Genomic DNA, 15,144 nt, shown 5'->3' on the forward strand with positions numbered 1-15,144 from the left:
TTTTTTATTAAGTTGGCAACTTTTATTCGAATAAGAGCTTTAGAAAAGCTCATACTTTGCAAATAAATTTTAAAAGAAAATCGGCGAACCGCCGGTGTTTTCTTGAAGTACTTTTCTCTTACACCGGCAGTGATATCTTGCGGGCTTACTCGCCAGCTTTATTTTTTTCTTACCATAAATTAAAAGAAATAGGAAGTTGCTGCTAAAAATATCCTTAAAATTAAGTCCATATAGTAAAGTTCTGCGATACTTAAGGCACTAATCGATCAACTAGTTTTCCAATATCAAAAGCTCGCTTTTAAAAAAGGCTAAAAAATGAGCAGCTTAGCTCTAACTACTAGCATATATTTTCTAACTTTAAACATAGAAATATTATGGAAGAAATTTCATTATTTAGTCTAAAATGTACTTTGGCTAGCAAGCCAAGTTAACTAAAGTTTCACCCCACACATACAGCCTCAACTAACTTTGCGCACCGTACTCATATTGCAGTCAAATTATGTAGCTTAATTGTCAATCAGGACGGTCATTGCTCTTGCTTTTCAATTAAGTAATATTTCTGAAGAAAAATTACCAAGAAAAATACATTATTTTTCGTATACGATGTGGCATGTGTGCGCATTCAGCGTGACCTCCTTAAAGATGGTAACTTAAAACCGAACGCTAACAGGATACAGCGCAAGCAGACCCTACTTACAGCGCACATTTTTCACAAAAGTTGACATTCAGGCAAGAAAGGACGATAAGTTGGCGCGTGGAAGGATAGCAATAAAATTAACTAATCTTATGAAAATGATAATGAGGCGCAAATAAATTCAGGCAACCCTTTTTACATAGGCTACACTGCGAAAAATTACAGCGAATGCTTGTGTAGAGAAGCATACCTTCAGGCGCGCACTTGGCAATACGAGCGCAAAACAACAATATGGCTATATAACGGTATATACATGGTGTTATTTTTTGTATATTATGTATTTATGCATATATATTTACGTATAGCAAGCAGTATGCGCTTATCTATTTCGAATTATGCAGGCTATCGCACAACTTTCAGCACTGACGAGAAGCTAAGTCAACAACGTGGTAATGCGGGCGCGCGCAAGAAAAAATGTAAATAAATACAAGTAATAGCAGAAAATTGTGTGCTTAACATGTAGGCGTGCGCCTTAAGCCTTTACGGTTGTGGTCAAAGCGAAACAAGAAAAGCATAAACTTCGGCATACATTTGGCTATATAAATATTTTACTAAGTTACGCCATTTGGAAAGCGCGCCGCACGAGTGGCTGCCGAAATGTCATAAATGTTAGACAAAAAAGGACAATAGCGACCAGCGAAGCCGTAAAAAAACGACGATTTTCGGAAAATAATAACAAAAGCGGCAGCGCAAAAAATTAACTTTCGTCCTTTACCAATCGTGTTTGTGCTTCGTTTTGAGTGCTTTGTCGCATTGCTTTACATTGCTTTGGCTGTACTTGACTTCATTTAATTTTATTGCGGCTACATTAATATATTTTGTCGTTTTGAAATTGTTTGCTTGCGTTTGTGTGTCCGCGCTGGCATGCGTCTGCCTGTCTACTTGAGGATATGATAAATGTCCTTGTAAAGCTTTGAAATGAATAAATATGGATATATGCATACACTTACATATATTATGTATAGACACACATATTAATAGCTACAATTATAACCTCAGTGCAAGTAAGGACAATGTCCTTACATACAAATGTACAAAACTAGAAAAATAAAGTTAGAAACGGTGCAACCGATAACATATCTATATAAAATAAGTATATATATGTATACATATATATATAATAATCCATACACAAATATATTTCTTATAGCATTACAGAGTATTAAAAGAGCTTTTTATAGATTTCGGTCAGTCGGCTTGTATGACAGCTATATGCTATAGTCGTTCGATCTGAACAATTTCTTTGAAGATCGTAGCATTGTTTTAGAAAATAACGTGTGCCAAATTTTGATAAAATATCTCGTCAAATTAGAACCTTTTCCATACAAGCACTTGATTCCAAACGTTAAGTTTGTATGGCAGATATGTGCTATAGTAGTCCGATCTGAACAATTTTTTCGGAGATCATAGCACTATCTTAGGCAATAGCCCTCGTCAAATTTCGATAAAATATCTCGCCAAATTAGCACCCTTTCCATACAAGCACCTGATTCCAATTCGCAAGTTTGTAAGGCAGCTATATGCTATAGTATTCTGATAAAAACAGTTTCTTCAGAAATGATAGCTCGGACTTTGAAAATCGTCGAAGTCAGATTTCGTGCAGATATCTTTAAAAATAAAGCAGTTTTCCATACAAGGACTTAATTTTAATCAAACAGTTTGTATGACAGCTATAGGCTATAGTGATCCGATATTGACGATTTTGACAAATGAGCACATTCATGCGGAGAAAAAATCGTATGCAACATTTCAGATTGATAGCGTAAAAACCAAGGGACTTGTTTGCATATACTATACAGAAAGACAGACCGATACATAGAAATGGCAAAATCGACTTAGCTTGTCTCGCTGAGTAATGTTTAAAGAATAAAAAAAATTGGTATAGACTAGGATCACTTCCTATTCCTCTAGCTGAACCGAATAAAGAAGTATTTAAATTTAGATCTGTTAATAGTTTTGTCACAGCTCCTGCTAAGGCTGGTAATACAAGGAGTAAGACTGCTCGACTATAAGTATATATATCTTTTATAGGATCTCAAATTTAATATACCCTGTTCACGGCATAAAAATCTCCAAAAGCTGGTATAAATACAAGTCATCCCGTACACACATATACAAAAATACGCTTATACTTGCCACATTTATACACGCGCCTTCACGTAAAGCTAGGCACCACAGACCACCCACCCGCCAAAGAAAGAAAACTAACCACCAGCAAGGTTATGAACAAAGGCGGTCGCAATTTCGGTCAATCGAAGGTGGTGCAAGCCACAAAAAAAGCCCCAAAAAAATATAACAAAAAAGCAAACTGAAAAGACAAAGCGTGACAACAAAGGAATTTCGCAAAAAATGCGCTAAAGTGCGACAGGAAGTCTAGCGCAAGGCGCTCATGGAATCCAGTAGTACAAAAATAGCAAAAAAAAAAGACTTGAAGACATGGATTTTTCTATTGTTGTTATGTCGCGACGTAGCATGACATATTCATGCATATTACTTTGCATAAGTGAGGCGGATTAGAAATGTGCCGCTTTGCGTTATTTCATCTACGTATACATATATATATATATATAAATTTCATTTCATTTATGACTGAATTTGTATATATATATATATATATATATATATATATATATACATATGTGTGCATGTGTCTAACACTAATACATGCATTGCAAATGTGGGCAGGGATTTGCATTAAATTTGGCAGCGAAATGCTGACATGGAATGTGTTTTTAAAGCGCAAGGCAAACGAAAAGTAAGCTTGCAGACAAAAGAGGAAGTTCCCAAAATAAACACATGACTAAATTTGTAGTTGAATATAATTTAAGGTTCATATACTCATATATGCACATATATATGTATAGATAGCTATACGTGAACTAAAAAATTAGAAAGCGTGAAGTGACGCATCTTCCGACTAGCCACTGAGTGCTTAGAATTGTACAAATTTATTCTTTAAAACACCAAGATGAGGTTAATTACTTTGCTAAACTTTTGTTGGTCATTCACTAGTTCTCTAGGAACTTCCAGGAGGTTTTAGAGGTTTTCCTATGAAATCTTTAAACATTTGTGAGACCTTCTTTTTTCTTAAACTTGAAAGTTTAATAGAGAAGAGAATTAGATAAATAGTTAGATGTTTAATACATTGTTTGTATATTTTATATTTTTATGAGTCCTCAGCTCTGAGCTGACTCTTCTATGAGATCATGAAGCACTTGTAAGATATTTTTTTGCTGAACTTCGAGATTTACTTTCGCATTTTATGTCTAACTTTACCCAGATCAGTTTAAAACTTGGGTCCTCTTGTTCCAACGATTCTTCATTCGATGGGCATATTAAAGTCAGACCCAAATCGTTCTAAAGTGTTCAAAATAATAGACTCATATAACGAAATAGTATTCCTAGGCGTTCCTCATTTGCGTGATTTTGACATTTATTTACCCAACTGCTTCCGACAATTATGTCGACTTCAATTCTCAAGGTTGCGATTGAGGTTGGGTACAATTAATCGAGGTGAGTTTGAAGGTTAGTTTAGTTTTCTATATAGTCGCTACTGAAGAGAAGGACGAAGAATGCCTCTAGCACTTTAGGTAGAGGAACGCATTGTTTAAAAAGCAAGGCTTAGCTCTATCTTTCATTTTTCATTCAAATATTTATTTTACTTTATGGCTGGATGCAACATTTTCATGATGTTCCAAGGCAATCGTCGATGGATCCAAGTCAATTGTCAACAAATACAAGCGCAGAAAGTTCGTAGCATGTTGTTAATTGCCATAGTTAATACACTCGATATACTTTTCGGTCTCAAGAGAACGCTTTTCGTTAGCTGTTCTTTTCCAAAAATTCCATACATGTGGTGCAGTTGAAAAAAGCTGTTTCAGAACTCTGCATGTATTATCCAAACAAAAGGTTCTACTAAAACTTACAGAAGTAAAACTGTCCTTGTTGTTGTAGCAGCAAAAACATTCACGAAGTAATTTCGATGTATGGTGTCGAGTTGACAGTCATTGGCCGGACTGAGCTGGGGTTACTTAGACCCGACTGTCGTGGGAACTCTTTGAGATTTGTGCAATTGTAAAACGAGTTGGTCCATTTTCAACATATTGAATACATTTTTATTGAGAATACTGAAAAAGTTGAACAATATAGATGACGGATAACGAAGGTTTCTTGGGAAAACAGAAACTGGGAATATCTGAGTTAGAGTTAGAACGGAATGAATTTATTCTGTTGATAACAGTTCTGAGTTTTGAAAGCTTTTGTCAACTTTTAAGAGCTTTTGTCTCAGCGAGTACCCTCCAAGGGCGCTGATATTTTATACTCCCGCGTAAAGGGTTTTGTACTTGGACATAAGTCTTGCTTTTAGCTGATGCCAGTTAATATTCTCCTTAGGTTGACTTAAGAAGAAATACACGAGCTTGATCATATACAGATTTAGTATTATTGTTGCAAGATGAGTTCTTAGTAAAAATTCTCAATCTGAATTATTGAAAGGAAGCTTTTTTTCAGGAAATCTTTTGCTTGTGCCTGAGGGTATATGACCAAAAAACCGCCATGGTGGCAAATTAGGCATAGTTGAGAGTTCCTTAATGGAATTTCAAATTGGCAGCTTTACTAATCGCAATCCATAAGCCTATTACGTGTAGTTTAGGAGAAGCAGAGGGATTACTTGATAATATGTTCTCTCTTTGAATTTCCATGACTTGGCTTAATTCATCATTCATTACAGATTTTGCTAAGGTATTGTAATAGAAACTGTACATACAATTTTTTTTTAATATTTTATAATTTATTTCACCATTATTGTGACGTTGGGGAATGAAATTTTGGTGTATGTGATGAAACTGCTAACCAACTAAGCCAATGTTTACCAAAAATTAGTAAACTAAAGTTGATGCAGCATAGAATCCAAAACTCTTGTCACTATAATTAATTATTGCCAAATACAGCTGTCATTTTCCGCTCCACTCGAATCATCTGCACTTCTTAATCGAACCTAACCTATAATTTTTTAATCAAAAATTTTCCCCATAAGATTTTACATATATTGGCGAATGACATGATTTCAAAGCGGAACTCAAAAAAAGTTTTACAAACTGTAGTCAATGTAATCACATAACGCCAAATAGCTCAATTTTCCGCACATATATATGGGTATATGAATTTGTATGTATGTATAAGTACATATTCACCACACATCAATTCGGCAAAGCTCATGTTAACAACACATTTAGCGTCAAAACGGCATTGCCACAATTAAGCTTTTAAAAATACAAACTTTTAAATGCATATTGTAAAAAGCCGCAAAACACTCGACTAGCGGCTAAATACGTAACTATAATACGGGCACATATACATACAGACCGGGAAGCATAAAACCGCTAACCGCAGCAATGGCAATAACATTTTAAAACCGTAAAATCTGCTGCAGACAAGTGCCACAGTGCCGAAAAGATAAACTACAAACAAAAACAAACACAGGCATATACTGATATACATATATATATATGTAACGATATATATACATGCTAATATGCAGGCACTTCACGTCTATGTATGCGCGCATACGCTTCTGTAAATACCTATAAAGATACACAACCGCAGATATGGCTAATAAAAATAAAACTAAAATTGCTATACGAAAACGATGCTGTGGCAAGCGCACAAGCCAAACATGCAAAGAACACAACAAAAAAAAACTAGTTAAATAAATAAATAAGGTAAGATTAAACTAGTTTTCCCTGTCAGCGAGCACATTTGCATACTTTAAGGCGCAATGCAGACAGCACGCGAATATAATGAGATTGCTTGCTGCTCGCTTCAAGCACACGAAGAGGGGAACAAGCAACATAGCAAATGCTAAAAAAATGGCACGTACAATTTTTTGTATGAAGCATATACATATGTATGTATATGTGTGTGCGACATATATGTGTTGTAATGGCAAATTCAGCTAGTTACGCAGTGCTTTAGCCAACAAAAATTCCATTCTAGGCTTTGCAGATGTTTAATGACAACGACAACAACAGAAAATATAGTAAAACAAGTAAGGAAGGGCTAAGTTCGGGTGTCACCGAACATTTTATACTCTCGCATGGTAAAGTGATAATCGAGATTTCATAATACGTCATTTACAAATTTTTCAAATACCGTATTTTTGTAAAGTTTTATTCCGCTATCATCATTGGTTCCTAATGTATACATATATTATACAGAGAAGGCATCAGATGGAATTCAAAATAGCTTTATATTGGAAGAAGGCGTGGTTGTGAACCGATTTCACCCCTATTTCGTAGACGTCATCAAGGTGTTAAGAAAACATAATATACCGAATTTCATTGAAATCGGTCGAGGAGTTCCTGAGATATGGTTTTAGGTCCATAAGTGGGCGACGCCACGCCCATTTTCAATTTTAAAAAAAAGCGTAGGTGCAGCTTCCTTCCGCAATTTCTTCCGTAAAATTTAGTGTTTCTGACGTTTTTTGTTAGTCGGTTAACGCACTTTTAGTGATTTTCAACATAACATTTGAATGGGAGGTGGGCGTGGTTATTATCCGATTTCTTCCATTTTTGAACTGTATATGGAAATGCCTGAAGAAAACGACTGTGTAGAGTTTGGTTAACATAGCTGTAGTAGTTTCCGAGATATGTACAAAAAACTTAGTAGGGGGCGGGGCCACGCCCACTTTTCCAAAAAAATTACGTCCACATATGCCCATCCCTAATGCGATCCTTTGTGCCAAATTTCATTTTAATATCTTTATTTATGGCTTAGTTATGACACTTTATAGGTTTTCGGTTTCCGCCATTTTGTGGGCGTGGCAGTGGGCCGATTTTGCCCATCTTCGAACTTAACCTTCTTATGGAGCCAAGGAATACGTGTACCAAGTTTCATCATGATATCTCAATTTTTACTCAAGTTACAGCTTGCACGGACGGACGGACAGACGGACGGACAGACGGACGGACGGACAGACAGACATCCGGATTTCGACTCTACTCGTCGCCCTGATCACTTTGGTATATATAACCCTATATCTGACTATTTTAGTTTTAGGACTTACAAACAACCGTTATGTGAACAAAACTATAATACTCTCGTTAGCAACATTGTTGCGAGAGTATAAAAACAACAAAAATACTACACAGCCTAAACAAATAAGCTTAAGCGGGCTTAAATATGCAGCAAACAAATGTGAAACACACAAATAGGGAAAAAAAGCGCCTGAAAGGATGCTTCATTATAACAAAAAGCCACCAGCGCTACGCTACCGCTACCGCTATGATTACGTTGAACTTGGCTTTTTGCGCTTTGATGGACCTGCCCCTACTAGGTAAGCAAACGTAATGAGAAGTATAACAACAACAGCAACAATAATAACTCAACGCTATTAAGCTGCCTCAAAACCAAACGGCAACCAAAGTAAGCCTGACCAGAAACTGCGAAAAAAGACGAACAAAGCAAAAAAGCTAAAGAGAAAAGAAAATCTAAGCCAAAAAAATTGAGAGTGGATGGATGTTAGCTAAATGAAAGCGAGGAGAGAGCAAAATCGCCAGCGCATATTAGCTTAGATGTCAAGCCACCAGCATAAACATGTATTTAAATGCGTTCAGAGTGTATGTGTACGTGTCGTTATTCAACATAATATATTTACTATTATAAAAACAAGAAGAAACATTACCTTCGGTTGCACAGAAGCGATACCGCACACAAATAAAAAACAATTTCATAAAATGACTTCATTTTGATAGGTCAGTTTGTATGGCAGCTATATGTTATAGCGTTCCGATCTGAATAATTTCTTCGGAGATTATATCATTGTATTAGGGAATAACCCATGCCAAATTTCTTGATGACATCTCGTCAAATGAAAAAGTTTTCTATACAAGCACTTGATACCTATCGTTCAATTTGTATGACGGCTATGTGCTATAGTAGTCCGATCTGAATCAATTCCTCGAAAATTACATCATTCTATTAGAGAATTACATCCACCAAATTTTTTGATGATATCTCGTCAAATGAAAAAGTTTTCCATACAATCCCTATATTCTGATCGTCCAGTTTGTATGACAGCTATATGCTATAGTGGTTCGATATTAACCATTTCAACAAATGATCAACTTATTGGTGAGAAGAGTATTTGTTGATAATTTTAGATCCATATTTTCAAAACTGAGAGACTAGTTTGCGTATATAGCCAGCCACAGCAAGATTGACTCAACTCGTCAGGCTGATCATTTACATATGTAACTATTATATATTTCGTAAGGCCTTTACTGTTTTTGTTTGAGTGTTAAAAACATCGGAGTAACGACCATTACCTACTCTGGATATAAATAAAAAAATAAAACCCACAACAACAAAGACATCCATGTCAAAGCGGATTGTTTGTCTCAGCGCCGCTAGTCGTTGCCAGCTTCCTTCGACACAGCGCCGACGATGCGTTGAAAATCCAAATGAGCATATGTGTCCCGCGTTCTCAAGTGGCAGGAGACGACAAGTCCAGCGGGCTACTACATTCCAGTTACTTTACCCACATACCTATGTACATGTGTGTGTTGAAGTGCGCCTGCTGGCGAGCTGCTAAGCCGATTACGGGCACAGCGCATAAATAAGTTGTTGTCGCCGCACATGTTCATAACATGCGCTCTCCTGTCATGTAGCGCTCATCCGCTAGACGCTTGTTATGCGCCCGACTTGCTGCAGCTTGCTAGCTCCAATGCTTAGACTTTTTTTCCGCAATATTGACCTGCTTGGTCTTTTTTGCGTCGGCCTAAGCGTGTTCTTTCGTTGCGTTGCCTGGGGTGGCGCTTGTTAAACAAAGCATTCACAATATTCTCTAGATTGATGTGACAATCTTGGTCACTGTTGGTTTACTTATTGTTTTTGCTGTAATGAGAATTTTTTCCTTATTTCGCTTTGTTCTTTTTTTGTTGCTGTTTGCTTTTATATTTAGTCGTCTTAAGTCATATCGTGCTCGACATATTAGGCGTTGTTAAGGGTGTGCGTCATCGCTCTACCACTGACCCTTATATTTTATGTGTTTATACTGTATATACATATTTATATACATAATTTGTCCTGGTTTTGTTAATGAGTGTAGGCTTTTCAATTGACTGCCTCTCATGGGATTTATTTTGTTTTTTTTTTTGTAATAGCTTTCGTTATTCAATGTTGATTTAATGCTTACAAGATTTATTAATGTCCAAAATTTAATGAAAACACCGGAAATACATAAATTAAGAGTGAGCTGGTGGACAAAAGAGCTTTGTGTTTCTTTTTTCCATGAATTATGTGAGGTTTTAGGCAGCAAAAATTTAATTATGAAACTCTTAGAAAGAACGTTCTCTTCAGTTGGCAAAATTGGCAGAAACAGTGTGTGCTTCTTATCTCTGTAATCAAGTGTTCAAACAAAGCTTTCATTCTATTCTATAAATTGTCCTTTCAACATAAATTATATTTTTTGAACGTTCTTTTCCGTCCAGACAACACGACCTAGCCAGCGCATCTTGATTCGCTGAACTATGTCAATGTCGCTGCATATCTCGTACAGCTCATCGTTCCTTCGACTGCGGTACTCGCCGTTGCCAATGCGCAAAGAACCATAAATTTTCCGCAGAGCCTTTCTCTCGAACACTCCTACGGTCGACTAATTAGCGCAGATTTCAGTGGATTTTAGTGGGGTAATGTAACGACTGCTCCATCGTCATCGATTGAGGAATCGGGTTCACCATCTCCTGGTGTTATGGTTGCGCTACCATTCAGCAGACTGGATAAGTGTTCTATTCATGCTTTTAGTACGCACTGGGGCCAGTCACTAAATTACCACTTTGAGTCCTACAAGGGTATACTCCGGTCTTAAAACCTTCCGTTAGTCAACGTACTTTTTCTTAGAACTTTCGAGCATCAAAAGTATCTACAAACTTAAAAATATCACGCAAACAAAAAATTCCAAGAGATCATTTTGCAAAGCTTATCTTAATATTTCTTCTACACCGAGGGGGCTATATGCCAAAATCCCATTTAAAACGCATTTTCAATCTTAAAAATATAACCAAAACTAAAGCGCATGCAAACATTTTAGAAAGCTTGAGTTAACACGATGACTTTACAGAGGATACTATATCTAAAGAGCGTCTGTTAGAAGTATTATCAAGTTGAGAAATATAAGTCGATTTCTCGTTGAATAAAAAGTCGATAATTTTAAAATTTTTCGTACTTAATATCTTTCCAACTTGTGTCAGCTTATGTTTGAACGAAGTTATTTTTTAGTTAAGAAACGAAAATGATACCATTTTTAATAAAAATGCTCAAGGGTTCTTGTCTGTGCTATTTGCCATATTACAAAAAATTGTCTAAAGTGCTCGAAATAACTCTTTAAAGGAAAAATCATTGAACGAAAATTTTTATTATAGGTATACCCTCAACCACTTCATTACACCTAAAATGTTCATACCATTTTAAGCCCCTTGGTAATGAAACAATTTCGTACTTAGGTGAATGTTGAAAGGCTTGTGTCTCTGCTATTTGCGCCATTACAAAAAATTCAACACCGTGATAAAACAAATGTCAAAAATATTTAATATACTCTCTCAACTGGTTCAACAACATCGAAATGTTCACAACAACAACCCTCTTTTAGCCGCTTGGCCTAACTTTCTAAGTAAGGAGTCTCGATATCTAGCTTCCCCAATTTAATTAATGGAGCTTGTCTGGTCTGAAATCACTTGCAGCGCACTATAAGATTTACATATGGTTCACGGTCCTAGTTGACCGTTTAAGTAGCAAGGGCAAGACTAGAGCCTCAGCTAATGAAGGGAGTCAATGTCTATAGTGAACAAGAAAAGTGACCTGATGATATTAATATTATTTAATGCCAATTTATGTCCGTACTCAGAAAATTTTAATTTATCCCTAATCTTCTTTAGTAAACACAAATTGGTCACTACTAGTGGTCCGATTGTGTACTTTTACTTAAAGTTATCAATATATGTTGTGTTACTTCGATTTCTTTATTGATGTTGTCCGATCAAAACTAAATGTTCTCTTTAACGTTTCAATCTTATACAGGTCTGCTATCCAAAAACTAATGCAAGGCTTAAGACAATTTATACGTTCTCTTATTATTTCTTTTCCTTGCATTTTACCTTGAAGCTGCAACTTGAGATTAAATTTCTACCAAAAACTTTTATTGTAGTTTGTAAAGTGTTTTGTGTTTACCATATTTTACGCAGAAACAATAATATATAAATATAATTAAATAACATATTAAAATTGCCGAAACTAAAAAATTTTCGGTTAGCCACTAATTCAGATGCTATTTTTAACATAGATCTTTTGCTTTGAGATTTCTTTCTCAACGAACCATATATCTAGCCGCTCATTTTCTGCGCCTTTCCTCTGCCGCTTCATCCACCTCGTCACTGTAGTAGTCCTCCTCCTCTGAGTTGAGCATACGCGCGCATAACATCATGCCAAAGCTATATTCGCACGGATCATCCTCCATATCATTGGCGGCCTTACACTCGAGCATATTCTCGTAGCCTTCATCATTCAAAATGCCCAACTCATGCAATGCCTCGGCATCCAATTTGCCATTTGTGTCCATGAAGCCCATGCCATTTAGCAGACAATCGGCATAACATTTGAATTTCATATCGATATCTTCCGGACTCGGATCGGTGGGAAATTCATCTAGTTCTTGCATGGTGATGTTGTGTTTCACTTGGCAGGCCTCGACGAAACTGTGTAAGGGAGCGGTTGGTGTCTGATAAATAGAAAGAAAAAGAGGGAAAATGGATTAGAAGAGTAAGAAAGAAAGGAGAATATGGTAAGAAGAGAGAAGGAGAGATAGAGATAAATAAACAAAATGATAAATAGGGAGAGATAAAGAAAGCAAGACAAAAGGGGTTGGATAAAGAGCGGGAAGGAGTTGGAAGAATTGATAAAAATGTGGAAGTAATATTTAAATAGAAATAATAACAAAAGTGTGGATATTGAGTAAGAGCGAGGAACATGTAAGTTCCAAAAAAGGTGGAGAGAGAAGAAGCGCGAATGGAGTAAAATATTCAGAAATAAATAAAGAGATTTTCAAACACTACAAAAGTAGACCAATACGGACAACAAACGACACCATATTTTCGCCCATTCGACATTCCTCTTCAGTAAAGTTTGCCATTTCATCATGGAAAGATTCGCGATCCAACAGCGAGGCGAAATTATTAAAATTTACTACCGAAATTCGGAGTCAGTGGCCTGAACTTTAAGAGCGCTACGTCCCATTAATGGTCGTCATAATCGTCCTGTCAGATCAACAATTGAGCGTCTAGTGGAAAAGTTTGAATCCTCGGGCACAATACAAAATGATCCCGGCCGGTGAGACAAAAAAGTGTACTGCCGCTAGCGCATCAATTGAGAAAAACCCAAATCAGTCTCTCACACGTCGTTCTGAAGCGTTGGGCAACTCTGTGACATTGTTGTAGCAAATTTTGCAAAAATATCTTGACCTACATCCTTACAAGATTAAATTTAGGCAAGAACTAAAGCCGTTTGATTACCAGAATCGTCGTACGTTCGTGAATAGGGCTGAGCAACAAATTGAAAATGATCCCGATTTTCATCGAAAAATCATCTTCAGCGATGAGACTCGTTTCTGGCTGAACGGCTTCGTCAATAAGCAAAATATGCGTTATTGCTCAGGCAATTCTCACGTATTCCAAGACCGGCAAGTTACTGTGAATGGGAATCGCTACCGCTCAATAATAACCGAATATTTTTGGATCGAATCGGATGATATAGACTTGAACAATACGTGGTTCCAACAGGACGGCGCCACAAGCTACACAACGAATGTCACAATCGATTTATTGAAAATCAAGTTTGGTCAGCGTGTTATCTTACGAAATGGTCCAGTCAATGGGCCTCCTCGGTCGTGAGTTTTGACGCCGTTAGATTATTTTCTGTGCGGCTACATACGTCAAGTCTCTGGTCTATGCCAATTTATGCTTGAAACTTTACTTTATTTAAAATTTCGAAAACTCCACTTCAGTTAATAATATGGAAATTTGATCTAATATCGAAAATACAGCGAGGTCGCTCTGTGGAGCTTTTTCTGAGCACAGCATAACCTATTAAAGTTCATTAAAAATATATTTTTCATTCACTGTACCAATGTGACGGCGCCAGGTGGCAACGCAAACACCACAAAAACCACCAACAACACCAACCAAGTGAGTCCAGGTATTGACATTCCTTTACCGCCGTCCGCAGCCAACACAGTAGCGCTCATTGTTGCTGTTGTTGTTGCGCGTTTTCCATGTGCACCAAATTGATACATCCTCAACAAGTTGTATGCACAATACAAAAACAAAAAACCCAAAAACAAAACTGTACACTTAGCAAAAACGCGAATTTATTTTATGACTTTCGCACGAAATCAGCACACAGCAAAGGAAATGGAAATGTTCAAAAAAAAAAAAAACGCAACGGTGAAATTTGTGTTTCGCAAAAATTCCACGGCAATTGCCAACGCCACTCGACTCGTTCGACTCGCTCGCCACGTTTCCACTTCACAAAGCCTTTTTGCCCCCTGTTCTGGCTGACAAGTGAGAACTTTTTTGCACTAATGAAAAACTTTCGACGCCGTTGCACATTTTTATATGCGAAAAGTTTTGATTCGATATTGTTTTTGGTCGACGCCAGCAGTCAGCAGCCTGCAGCCGGCAGCCGGCGATTACGCCAACAACTGCGCTTTTGTCTGCGGCAGCAGTAAAAATGCAAACTCAATAAAGCGGCGGATAAAAATTAAAAGTCGCGTTTGTAAGCGCAATTTCGACGCAAACGCTTGCCACACCGCGCTTCCGTGCGACGCCACCGAAAGCGCCAACGCTGCATTATAACTATATGTGTGTTTGTGTGTGTGTGTGCGTTCGCTAACTGTATATAATAGGACCTTCATAATTTAATTACACTGATTCCGGTTGCAGATAAATGCGCCTCGGTGTGGTCGTGATTAAAACTTCGTGTGTCGGTAGCTGCAATAACAACAACAACAACAAATACAGTAGCTTTGCAACAAACGAATGTGCGCTTTGATTGTCATCGCACCCAAATTAATTGCTATTGAGATTTAAATTATAGTAATTATTTTGAGATGCGCTGATAGCGCGATTTCAATCTTTAACTGTAAATGAGTTGCACCAATATGCGTAATTATGCAGCTGCCGGGGATTTTTGTGTGGGAGATTGAGTAAGTGAGGTTATGTTTTTGGTTTATAGGTATTTTTAAAAAATTTCAATCTAATTATTAATATTTGCTTACACATATAGTTATCCACAACTTTAGAAATTTTTTACGGCGCTGAAAAGTAGGCAACTTATTTTCTATGTGAGGTTATGTTTATGGTTTGCGGTTATTTTGAAACAATTTTATCTCAATTATTACTATT

The 15,144-nt window shown here is 36.8% G+C and overlaps 2 protein-coding genes across 8 annotated transcripts in view; one reads left to right on the top strand and one right to left on the bottom strand.

The window, feature by feature from the left end:
• Positions 1–15,144, top strand: part of LOC120770434 — a 295,387-nt gene that overhangs the window by 36,101 nt on the left and 244,142 nt on the right. The gene's annotated exons all lie outside the window — the stretch shown is intronic.
• LOC120770435 (general odorant-binding protein 57c) lies at positions 11,884–14,320 on the bottom strand. The gene is made up of 2 exons (XM_040097903.1): positions 13,866–14,320; positions 11,884–12,464 (listed from the first exon to the last, which is right to left on the bottom strand). Exons 1-2 carry the CDS (start codon positions 14,031–14,033, stop codon positions 12,078–12,080), a joined length of 555 nt encoding a protein of 184 aa, XP_039953837.1. The 5' UTR covers positions 14,034–14,320; the 3' UTR covers positions 11,884–12,077.

This window comes from Bactrocera tryoni, chromosome 3, assembly GCF_016617805.1.
Source record: "Bactrocera tryoni isolate S06 chromosome 3, CSIRO_BtryS06_freeze2, whole genome shotgun sequence".
NCBI classification, from domain to species: domain Eukaryota; kingdom Metazoa; phylum Arthropoda; class Insecta; order Diptera; family Tephritidae; genus Bactrocera; species Bactrocera tryoni.

What these genes read in the sequence shown, in the direction of transcription:
- LOC120770435 (XM_040097903.1), bottom strand. Translation starts at nt 14,033, where the DNA reads ATGTATCAATTTGGTGCACATGGAAAACGCGCAACAACAACAGCAACA. An exon ending in CACCTGGCGCCGTCACATTG is followed by an intron (nt 12,465 to 13,865) that starts GTACAGTGAATG and finishes TCTATTTATCAG; the next exon opens with ACACCAACCGCTCCCTTACA.